This window comes from Montipora capricornis, chromosome 7 (genome assembly GCF_036669925.1).
Source record: "Montipora capricornis isolate CH-2021 chromosome 7, ASM3666992v2, whole genome shotgun sequence".
NCBI lineage: Eukaryota > Metazoa > Cnidaria > Anthozoa > Scleractinia > Acroporidae > Montipora > Montipora capricornis.
Window position 1 is genome coordinate 6,304,206 of NC_090889.1, and position 12,500 is coordinate 6,316,705.

Sequence of the window (12,500 nt, forward strand, 5' to 3'; positions counted from 1 at the left end):
CCGACCCTTCTCCGATTACTGTTTAAGTCCTCGTTGACTTTGGCGACACTCGGCTTTTGCTCTCCTGTTCACAATTACCAACAGTTACCTGCTTCGTCGCTGATGGACGTTTACCTTTTGGAGCGGGTATGTTTGTTACTTGACTCATCAGATCATCATAAAGCTCAATAATTTTACGATCAAGACTTGCAAACTGAAAATTAAGAATAAAGAAGACGACAATAGCTCGGTATTTGAAAGATAGACGTGATCCTCGCACTAGTACTTATCTGGGCAATTTACGCAATTGTGTCTTGAAGACACCTGAAAAATTCAGGTGGCTTCAAAGGCAAATGAACCCATGACCTCTGCGATGCCGTTGCAATGCTCATCAACTGAGCTAAAAGTACTCAGTTGAAATCAGGTCAGTTTGTGGGGCTCATGTGTTCCCGTGAAAGGACTGTTGAATTCAGTTCAGTATTTTCTGGATATTTTACTGCTACTTTAAATTTAAATGTTGAACAAAAGACAACAGTAAAGTATATGAACCAAATATATGGCATAACTATTTACGAGATATACGACCAGAACTTTGTCACGAGACACTGTTGCCACTGTCAAAGACTTTATACCCAGTCTGCTGAACTGGCATGAAATTAATAGGAACTGAGAATAGTAGAAAAAACATTAACGAGCCTAATGTGTAAATTGAGAAAAATAAACAAAAAGAAATTGAAAGGCTACAATTCTTGCAATAGACCATTTTGCTTATCTTAGCACAAGTTCCTTGTGGGGGCAAATTTGGTAAATTCACCTGTTTCATAAACCCGAAAATGCACGAGAAATAAGTATTTCTCCACTTAGGGGAATGGAGCAACGTAAATGAGTGTCTTACAAAAACAGCCTTTTAGTTCCAGTCTTCAGTGTCTGTCTGTAACTATTTGTGTGGGCTTGAAGTCGAGTCCAAGCCTCATTGTTGAATTATTCCTTATTACTAAAGGTATCTACCTTGTCATCTATTCTTTTGGACAGTTTTCTTTCCATCACCTCTAAATCTTCTGTGTGTTGGCGATGACCGACTTTATCTGAAATACTTGAAAAGGGAAAACGGAGGAGAAAAAGTGTATCTGGTATGAACAAAAAAAGAGCTGACAATAAACTCTGGCAAAACATATACAGAAATACTGTTTAAATTTGAAAAAAAGCGAACACATTTGTAACTGATATTTGGTAGCGCTGACATTCCGTTAGCCTCACCTCTAGCATTAGAGGGTCCAACAGGGCATGCTACTCCTTTATTATATTGTAATAGAAAACTTGGGTATCCATTGAACAAACGTTCTTTGTGTCAGAACAATAGGGCAACCACGACACGTCCAAATTATGAACGTTACTTGAGCATTAACGATAAGAAAGCATGAAAAATTCACGACTGGACGGCATATGAACCTATGCCCTCCGCCATAAAGGTAAAAAAAGTAAAGTCACTCTAAAGTCTCTGAGGCTGGTATCAATGAAAGCTGACGGTGCACCCTCAATTAGTTGGGTTCATGCGTTCCCGTGAAAGGACTCTATGAAATAAATGCCGGGCTATAGACGAAAGGGAGAAATGATCCTCGCAATTATCTGGACAATTAAAGCAATTTTCTCTTGTCTCTTCTCATGGGTTCGAATCCCTTTGGAGCCACCTGAATTTTGAGGTGTCAATAAAAAGATAATTGCGTAAATTGTCCAGGTAAGTGTGCGAATCATTTCTCTCTTTTGTCTTTAGCCGGCATTTCAATTATATACATTTTCTTAAAAGATATGAAAGATTGGGAAGAAACAACATGATAAGGTGATTAGGTTTTGGTTCTCGCGGACAGTGGTATTTGAAAGAACAAAAGGTTTGCCATTAAGACAAAACGTCACCCAAGCCTAAAGTGACAGAATAGCATAAATCAAATACACATAACTCACAAGCAAGTCAAGTTTTGTTTTCGACTCTGATTGGACGAAAACGTGGAGTGGTGAGATTTTTCAGCCAATTCCTCACTACGCGTCCTAATTTAAAACATTCTCATTTGATATTCAAAGACACGGTGATAATCAACACGTACCTTCTCTTCTCTTTTTGCCTTGTCTTTTCACTTATTCACTAACTGTACTCCCACAAACAGTGTCATCTGTTATGATGATTATGCACTCAAAACATCATTTCCCGTGCAACGGTGTTAAATTTGATTTTTGCTTTCTTTATATCGTTGCTTCTTTGAAAAGACATGGAATTTCTCTAAAATTAAGTTAAATAATTGAATCCAGTTTATTTACTATTAAGAAAAATTAAGTTCCCGAGCAAGTGGTGCGCGCATTGCCTTGTCTTAACCCAAATATCACGAAAATATCACCCAAGAATAATATTATCGCCTGTTGCAACTTACCTTTCCTTAGCAAATTTTCTGATAAGTGACGGCTGATTGGCCATACGGTCTGACATTTCGTCAATAATATCTCCCCACTCTGAAACTACAGTGCAACAAAACGAAAAAAAAAAGGTTTAAAAGCTAGCTATGGATCACTGTTTTTCTTGAAGTCTCTGACTTTACAGCGTTCCTTCTTCGTTTAATTTTCGACTGTTCATGCAAAACGAAAAGACCGTCCAACAAACAATAAAAGATCGACTTAATAATGTAAAATTTAGGAAGGCAAACCCACCTTGACTTTCAAGTAATTGAATCTTGGTATTGAGAGCACCGACTGCAAATAGGAAAAAGGTTGGGCAGTTAAAAAAAGGGGGTCAAAACCGCTGTTCACCCAAGAAAATTCTTGATTATCTCAACATTACGAAATTAAGAGAAGTGATCCTAGCACTTAGCACTTTTAACTCCAAAATGGTGCAGCACATGTCCTATAACTTTCTCAAGCAATGATGCTGAAGTTGAGCACTCAATTAAAAGTCCTAGCTGAAAAAATATCAATACTCGGCGTGAAATAAAGAAAGAATTCACGGTTTTGCAATGTCTTCATGGCCCACACCCCGAGTACTTAAAAGCTCCAAATTTATTAGACGATCTGATACTACTTCCTGTACTTTCCAAGATTCAGTGAATAAACTACCTATTCCATTAGCACAATTTATCTTGAAGGTTCTTAATAGTTTTCGCTTCAGAGTGCTCTTCTCTGGTAAAGTCTTCCTCAGAATATAAGGTAAGCAGAATCTATGTTTTGATACTATTAATGAACTTAATGACAAAAAATACTAACAAATTTGAAACTTTATACACTTATTTTTAGTTCTATTACTTGCGCAAATTGACATTCCACCTGAATGAATTTCCCGTGGATGAATAAGATAACGTTACATAATACTTCAATTTAATGTGGATCTCAATGAAATGGGCGTTTTTAAAAAGCATGTCGCCTTCAAGAACGAAACATCTGCTATTTTGAGCAGCTACAGTCAACTCTCTCTAAGACGGACACCATCGGGACCGGCCACAGCTGTCCGTCTTTGAGAGATGTCCGGCTTAGACAGTCGACGTAACATGACCACAGGAATTTTAAGATAATAATGCTGAACCTGTGCACAGCGAATACGAGTCTGTTTAAAGTTTGTTTTAAGTTATTTACTTCAACGAAACCTACCTGTTTTAGAATACAATACAATTTGGTTGTCACCTCCAAGTTATTTTTTTGCTTAAAGCACGCCCACTAACACCCTGCGAACAGAGCCTCCTTTTGTCTTTTTCTTTACTGAGGAGGAGAAAAGTAGGCTCTGCCCGAATCGCGTCAACTCTTTGAAGCCGCCGCAGCCCGAGCTTCTGGACTAGTCAATCTTGTTTTCTCTCGTCAAACCGGTTATTCCAGTGCGAGCATCCGTTTAGTGACAAAACCGATGGTTATAATTGAGCCCGCTGTACCATGAAAAACCAAGATGGCGGCGAGATCTGGCATATTAGGCTTGGGTTCGAGACTGTATCCTGGCAACATGAAGCACATATTCAATAAAGATCTTACTCGATTTATGCAGAGCCTTTCTCGAGAACGCCAAAATCGAGCAAGCAAAATAAAGGCTCTGCTTGCAGGGTGGCCCACTAAGAAACGTTGCCAACAGCCTCTTGTCATTGTCTTACAATACACAGACGGCATCAGAGAAATGGTGAAACAAGTGGAATTTGTTTGCAATTTCAATCTCTACTCTACTCAATTCTTCACAAACCTACCAGAATATCCAGCACTTGGAGATGGACTGTACTTGCGCACTCCAGGAGTCACACCGGACTTCAATGTTGGTGTATGCAGAATAAATGGCTGGTTGGTTGAAGGTATTACTTTACCTAGATTAAAATTCAAAACTATCAGCTGCAAGAAGGCAGGGCTTGAAAGTATATATAATAATAAAAGTGAATGATAATGATAATGATAATCACAATGACCATGACAGTGATAATGATGATTATGATGGCGCAGTGGTGAAAGCACTCGACTCCCTGTTGCCCAGGTTCAATTCCCGGACCTGATAGCCCCTTTGCATAAATGGCGCCCACATTTGAATAACAATACTTGATACATCCTTAGCCTCACATTCATGAGAAAAATCCTTTGTCTTGAAACATAAACACGAGGCAAAGGATGTATACAGTATTGTTACTCAAATTTGGGCGCCATTTATGCAAAGGGTCTATGCCATAAGTAAGTTGAGTTGATGTTGGTTTTCTACTCTACTTCGAGGGTTTTTCTCCGGGTTCTCCGGTTTCCCCCTCAGCATACAGCTGATTTCAGCTGGCTGTAAGCTGTGCTCAAAGGTCATACATGGACCCGTATAGCGGCTGCCAGAGGCGCCACAACATGCCTTCGGTTTGACCTTGTTGAGCTGCGTCGTTGCTGACTTCTTTGCGACGACGACAAGCGAGACTCATTATTTCTTAATAAGCAGAAAAACCAATGGACCCTAAGCACGATGAATGCTATGTCCTATAAGGGAATCTTTTCTGACGTCATTGTTTACATTTTGTTAACATACGAGTTTGCTCACAGGAGGCGTCGCACTATTAGGGACTTGTCAGAAATTAGCAGGGGGAGGGGAGGTCGAAAACAGGGGAGGGTCACAGTTTTTTTGGCTCGATCCGAGGTGAGCGATCCGAGTTGATCAGGTCCGACTTTTGTACCTGCCCAATTTAAAGTCATTTGAGCCATGTATCCGATTCACCATTCATCACAAACAACTGACGGAACCATCAATGCCTTCGTTGGGAAGCTTGGCACATTAGGAACGTCACCAACGTCAAAACGTCAAAATATGACTTTGCTCTATAGAAACGCTTTTCAATTATTCCATCTCGTTCACATCCTACAGTACATGGGCTAAATAAAGGTATCCTAAAAATATATCGGTACGAGCAGTTTCAGAGTGAAAATAGAGAATGGAAGATTCTCTGTTGCATGCTCAACCTAAAATTTAGTTATTTCACGTCGTTATGCAAAGTACCGCAAAATTATGTGCTTAAATCTGTGCTGCATGTGCCGCACAATTATTTTATGATCTTTTAAACAATGATATTGTTATATAGCTGAGTTTTTTCCCCCAGCAGCGCGCGCTCTCAGTGGTTACTTTGAGGTCAAATGACATCTAACAATAAAACTTTCTCCCCCCCCCCCAAAAAAAAAGTCTGTTAGCGGGCAACAGTGCAAAATCTATGACGTCGGAAGTAACAGTGCACTGTTACCCGCAGATGTTAACTGACGACCGCCGTTGCTGTTGCCGTTGCACATTTTTCTTTTTGTGCTATATAACAAATCACGTCATGACTGGTCCCGAGGGAAACAGTTCATTTTGTTTCCCGAGAATCTCAATTTTTCCCCGAGGCGCAGCGTAGTGGATTTGTGTATTATTCTTCATATCAGAGTTTTGTCAAAACATGTCTAATTAATAACAAGTTTAACTACAGATGTTTCAATGTGTAACGTATAACAGTTGCGGTTCCACTAGCCCTTTTTCCCTCAAGAAAGTAGGACTTTACCCAAGGGGAGTGCTTGTTTTGTGTGTGACCGGTATTCCCACAGTGAAAAACTGCCATGAGAAATCATTATGGATACATCAAAGGAAACAAAAGAATTACCCATGACATTCCCAGACTCAATTGGTATGGTTTATCTATGGTTTATCCAGCTACAAAGCTGTTCCGCCAGTCGCGAAGCAGCAAATGTCAATAACAAGAAACCGCATAATTTGGAGCGTACGCTTGAAGGTGAAATTGGCGCTGAAGCCGCGTCACGTTTACTCCTCTCAGTAACAAGCATGGCAAGCTTTCGAGGTTCTCTGTGAGTATTTTTCGTCTTTGCCTTTGAATGCTCTTTTCGATTTCCTCCAGTAGGACAGACATTTAGAAAACGTCTTTTCTCCTTTTCTACAGCAACTTGAGACCGGAGGATACAATACAATACATACTTAATTGACCGCTCCCCATAGGGGCTTTTCAGGGTCAATGAAACACAACAACAACAACTGTTAAGAATCCCAACTGGCCGGAGGCAAACCAGTTGGCTATTTACAAGTGCAGCTAGGAAGTTGAACCAGGGACTACCAGGAACAAATTCGACGAGTGGTCAGAGCGGGTCTTGAACCCGGGATCTACGGATCTCAAGGCAAGCGTCCTAACCACTGGGCAACACTGCCCCTCTGGATGAGCCTCTCTGGATGAGCCTCTCTGGATGAGCAAGATCCTGGTTTTATTCCAAAGCCGACATCATCCCGTGCAGGAGAATTACTTAAGTCAGCCAGCAATAGAAGCATACGTTTCCTATCCTCAGTACTATCGGCCTAGTACAAATAACCATGGACCCAATGACTGATCCGTGCATTTCCCGGTTGTGGATATACATGATGAATAAACTTTCCCGCCAAATGCTTCTGGGTCAAAAGTTCACCTCGGGTAAGTATTTGTAATGTAACCGATATATCTAACCTGACCAGAAACCCAAGCCGATCCCAATCCAAGCCAATTACCCACGGGGACACCTCGGGTAGAAGGTATGTGTAATCGCGACTAATTCATACCTTGAGCATCATCTGGCAGCGCTGAACTGGAAATCGACAAGTCCATCTTCGGTGTGTTTTCAAAAGGCGAGTTTCTTACCGGAAACAATTGTCGAGAAGTAGGAGATACTTTTGAAGGTGTGCTTGACAGACCATTTATGCCCGAAACTAAAACAAAACAATGGAAAGCAAAAATAGCAATACTAGATTTGAAAAAAAAGGGTTACTTGAGATTACAAAGTATTTAGTTTTGCAAAGGGGGTTATATCATTGCCGAGCACGTTATGCAGGCGCCACCGTGTTCAAGCCCAATCTCATTACGGTGCAATGATCTCGAGGGGTGTCAATAATATTTGAAGTCAGCAGCTGGTCTGCCTCCCAACCCATGATCTGTTTATCTGCAGATTTTTCAGGACCCATGTTTTCAAAAAGAAAACGATAGGTGGTATAGAATATGCCATTTATTATAGACAGTGAATATCCAAATTTAGCGAAGTAGCACATGTATGGTCATAGAGAGGCAGGGACCCAGCCTGGATCTTGAGGTATATGAATTTCTGAATCAATTAAGTTATTTTTAGATATAAAAAAAAAAAAGAAATAGAGGTTAGTTTCCAGATGTCTGCATGGTCAGTAGGCAGTCATCCCATCACCAAATATTGAAAGTGGCTTTCTGCATGTCAGGTGCTGTAACCCAACACTTTTTTGACGTTTGTTTGTTTGCTTGTTTTGTTTATTGTTTTGTTTTGTTTTTCTTTTTGTTTTTGTTTGGGGGGGGGGGGGGTGTTCTTGTTTTTCAATGCCTCTCTATTCCTCTCGCGAGTGGCTTGAGTGCAATTTAACTGCCAATGAGGAGTTTGCAGGTTTTCCACGTGATCTGGTGACGTAATTTGGAGAACTGGGAAGAAAAATTTTAACGCCGTATCCCACAACCGCGCGCGGCCTTCGGTGTTGTTTCCAAACTCCCTGCAGTATTGCCATCGCCAAAACTAAACAGATCATTACGTGTCTACCACATTTCCTGTTACTGTATGAACATTCAAGTAGACTCGACAAGATCTAACCTCGCCTCTGTCATGTTGAATTCGAAAATAAGGCCGAGCGCGGTTGTGGGATACGGTGTTAAAATTTTTCTCCCCAGTCCTCCGAATTACCTCACCAGATCACCTGGTTAGTTATGCGGCAACAACTCTTTTAGCGAAGGATTGGAGCAAATTTCAACACTAGCCCAGAACGTCTCAAATCGTCGACACAAGGACACGAGGTGAAAAGTAATTTTCTTTCACTTATTTTCGTCGCTGTAAACTGGGATTAGCCGATTTTTCATGTTTCCTATATAAACCCTGCAAATTGTTTACTGGGCAACCCTCTCTTGATGGTTGGCATGGTATTCAATCAGGTTTAGCTCTGACCTTTCCTTGGCAACTCTGTGAAGACGATCACAACTCATAAAATGTGCTTTGGAGGCTAAAATGGGCAATTCCATAGTCTACTGCACATACAAAACTCTTGTTATGGCAATATATAGTCTCACTTGACTAATGAATTGCACTTCGCATATATACAATTCGTTTAAAAGCAAATTAGTGCATTTGGAATGTAAATGTTAGAAATAGGCAACGCTTCATCAAACCTGTTGCTCTAAAGTGATCACGGCTGAGATCAGTGAGTGGAAATGCCTCACTACCAGTCGACAATCCAGTGCCATTTATCAGAGTTGATCTGGTGGGCAGCTCGTGGTACTCTGTGCGATTCGACACAATTGACGATGCTTCTGATTGGTCGTCAGGGATGTCATCTGTATCCTTGCTAGGTTCCTCAAATTGTTCATTCATTGAGTGAAGCTATAATTGTAAAAATATAAGATAGAGTGAGGTTTGCAAACTCAGCAAAATACTGTATAACCAGAATGCCATTCCACATTGCTCGTTTTGTTCCAAAGCCCAAAAGCCAATGTCCAAAGCTAACTGTTCATCAGGGATTTTTAAAAAAAATGAAGTTCAACTTGGTGGTTTGATGATAGAGTAACTGAATGTTATCATTGTCAAATGAATGTTTATCGTTGATTTGAAAGAAGTTGTCCTTAATTACTTCAATTTTATTTAGGGAAAACTAAAAAGTAGGCGACGCTTTTGTCGGCGGTAGGTTCAGTACTTATTTAATGCACTGGGTCGTAGTAATAAGACATTGGTCTTCTTCCCCCTCTGGCATTTTTTCCCTTTAAATCCTGATTACAGTCACCTCGACACCTTTTCCGAGGAAAACAAAACAGGCCTGCACCTTGTCCTAATTACTTTTTCAGGACCCTTGTGCTTCAGTGAAATGTTATTTTTATTTTGGCAAGTTCACAAGCTGGACAAGGTAACAATTTCCAGGACTATTTCTTTCCACCTACTCGTGCGCCTCAGAACGAAGAAAGCCAACTGCACTGTGAAGAACTACTACGCTCTAAGGAATGTTTGGAAGCTTTAAATATGTCCCTAGGAAAATCACCTGGTACAGACGGCATGTCATGCGAATTTTACACGATTTTTTGGAACGATATTGGAGAAACACTGACAGCAGCTTTAAATTTCTCTCACAACACAGCAAAACTCGCTATATCACAAAGACGGGGAATCATCTAAGTCATACCTAAGAAGGACGCATATCCCAGTTTGATTAAGAACTGGCGCCCTTTAACTATGTTAAACTGCGATTATAAAATTGCATCAAAGGCCACTGCAAACAGAATCAAAACAGTCTTACCGGAACTTATATCAGAAGATCAGACAGGATCATCAAAAACAGATGTACCAGTGACAACATATGCACCTCTATTACACAACGTCATCGAGTACGCAGAGAGCACAGGCATACCTGGACTACTATTTTGACACTCTAGAGTGGTCTTTCATAAACCAAGCCCTTCAACATTTCGGTTTCAGTCTCCCGTTGTTACACTCACTGACTGAAATTCTTTTATAGCAATATCGAAAGCCGTATACTTAATACATGATGGATCCATGGGCGAGCAATTCCTTTGCGTTAAGTCGGGGTTAGGTAAGGCTGCCCCTTATCTTCTTATCTCTCTTGCCATACATCCTACATAATGGGTTAGTGCCATCTTTAATGATGTTGCTGTCTTACAACCTTGTTGCCAGGCTTTGATCCTGTGCGGCAAAAATCAGCACCTCAGTCTCCGCTTTTAAGCCACTGCTCGTTAGCCACTGGTTAGTTCTGTGAAGGTCTACATCTGCATCTTTCATTCTTTTGGCGTGTTTCCCATGGAGTGCCTTACCTTCCCACAGTTTTGATAGATGTTCTTGAGCTTGTTGTCGGGCTTTCTGCTTTGCTCTTTTTGCATGATGCGTGGCGAATTCGTGTGCTTCTCTAGGTAATTCAGATAAATCAAACTCTCTAAAAAACTTTAGTGCCTCTTCTGAGCAGAATAAATCTTCTTTTTGGCATCGTACTTTTGCAACAGCCCAAGAAAGGGGTCGTCGGAGCTTTTCAGGAATGTGATAAGGCCAAAGGTGGCTATCTTGTAGCTCGTTTCCAACTGCATAAGGCCTCTTTCTCCATACTTCCTAGCAACATAGAGTCAATCTACATCCGACTTTGGGTACTGCATTTTAGCTGGCATGGTGAGAAATTTTCTAGTCTTTGCATCAAGCTTTTTGAGCTCGCTTACTGTCCAATTTACAATGTTGAAACTGTATGCAACCACTGGAACTGCCAGGGTGTTAATGGCTATTATTTTAGTGGTAGAATTGAGCTGGCTTTTAAGGATCAGTCTTGTCCTTCTGTAGTATTCCTTTCTTACTATGTCTTTCTCTTTCATGGTGGCATGCTGGATTCCATCTCCTTCATTTACACCGAGGTACTTGTAGGTGCCCTCTTGTTCCAAGTCTCTTTTACACGTATCAGCGTCAAGTTAAATGTTTGTAGTCTCTGTCAGCCTAGCCCGTTTAAAGGTAGCCTTGGCGCATTTGTCCAGCCCAAACTCTATCTGGATGTCATCACTACGTAAAGGTCTTAACGATCTTACGTAAACCAGTTTGATGCTCGTCATCTCTTGCACATGTTTTCAAATCATCCATGTAAAAGAGGTGGGTAACCTTTTGGCCATAGATATACATCACTAACGTGAATTAACGTGAATTTTATACCCGTAACTGCTCTCATTGAGAAGTGAGCTCAGGGGGGCCAGTGCAAGGCAAAAGAGAAGTGGGGACAAAGAATCTCCTTGAAAGATGCCTCTGTTGATGCTTATAATTAATAATCTTGAAGTTAAAGACCATTAGCATGGTTTAGATGAAGAGTTGTTTTCCAGTTCTTCATACACTTCTTCATAAAATTGACAGCACCAGGGCAGACCTTATACAGTTCAAGGCACTTGATTATCCATGTGTGTGGCACACTGTCAGATGCTTTTTTATAGTCAATCCATGCAGTTGTTAAGTTCTTCTTCCTCGATTTACAATCCTCAACTCATGATAACCGTACCTTGTTAATTAGGAGCTGTTCTTTACAGCCACAACTTCCACTTTTGCACCCTTTTTGCTCTGATAGTAAAATTTGATTTTCATGAAGAAATCTGTAGGTTCGTTCTGTGATAACGGATGTGAGAATCTTATGCATGGTTGGAAGACAGGTAATAAGGCAGTAGTTCTTTGGATCTTTTGTGTCCTCAGACTTTGGCAATAGGTGAGTGATCCCGTCAGTAAGCCAAGTGGGCATTTCTTCAGGGTGTTCGATGACATTTGTATATGCATTTGCAAGGTCTTGATGGATGCTAGTAAGACTTTTCAGCCAAACGTTGGGGACTTTGTCTTTTCCAGGGGATTTCCAATTGCCAGGTTTCCACTGGTCAAGATGTTCATTGATATGAGGGAATTGAAGCCACAATAAGCTGTTATTGAGTTTATTCAAGTTATTTTTCAAAAGGAATCTAAAAGAAAGTTCATCTGATGGCCATGACTTGCCACTACAAAAGGTTAGCACCAGTGGTTACTTTGAAATTAAAGAACCTGCTCAGTTTGGTGTGTTAGGCTGATAGCTTTCTCTGGTTTTTGTACTCATGAGATAATCATAATAATTAATAACAACAGTAATCAAGGATTAAACTAAGTGCGGTGCATTCAATTCCTGTTTTGTCATCAATGAGGCATTTGATAGTAGTTTTAATTATTTTCTATTTGGGGAGAATCGTTTTGTACCCTAATTTCTAGTATTAGTTCAGTAATGAAGGTAAAACACCACAAGTATTTTGCCTGTTATCTTGTTGCTAATAAATTTTTATTAAAAATAGTTATGGAATACATGTAACATAATGCAATATCAGTAGTGTTTCTTGCTGGATAGCAAACAGAGTGACTCCCCAGCATGTACAGCATGGGGTATTGCCAACTGGTCACCCATTCAGATATTTACCCTGTCAGTTTGACTTCCCTTGGTCAACCCATAATACTATCTCATGAGATCAACGTTATTTGTGACAAAACAAGATGGCATCCAAACACTG

At 40.5% G+C, this 12,500-nt stretch overlaps 1 protein-coding gene across 1 annotated transcript in view; it reads right to left on the reverse strand.

Annotated features, from left to right (window-relative positions):
• LOC138058060 (uncharacterized) overlaps positions 1–12,500 on the reverse strand; it is a 34,121-nt gene that overhangs the window by 16,395 nt on the left and 5,226 nt on the right. The window contains exons 3-9 of the mRNA XM_068903956.1: positions 8,628–8,838; positions 7,016–7,162; positions 4,182–4,295; positions 2,674–2,715; positions 2,400–2,484; positions 988–1,072; positions 115–193 (exon numbers count right to left, since the gene is read on the reverse strand). Of these exons, the coding sequence (XP_068760057.1) occupies positions 115–193; positions 988–1,072; positions 2,400–2,484; positions 2,674–2,715; positions 4,182–4,295; positions 7,016–7,162; positions 8,628–8,838 (763 nt within the window). The remainder of the gene's footprint in view (positions 1–114; positions 194–987; positions 1,073–2,399; positions 2,485–2,673; positions 2,716–4,181; positions 4,296–7,015; positions 7,163–8,627; positions 8,839–12,500) is intronic.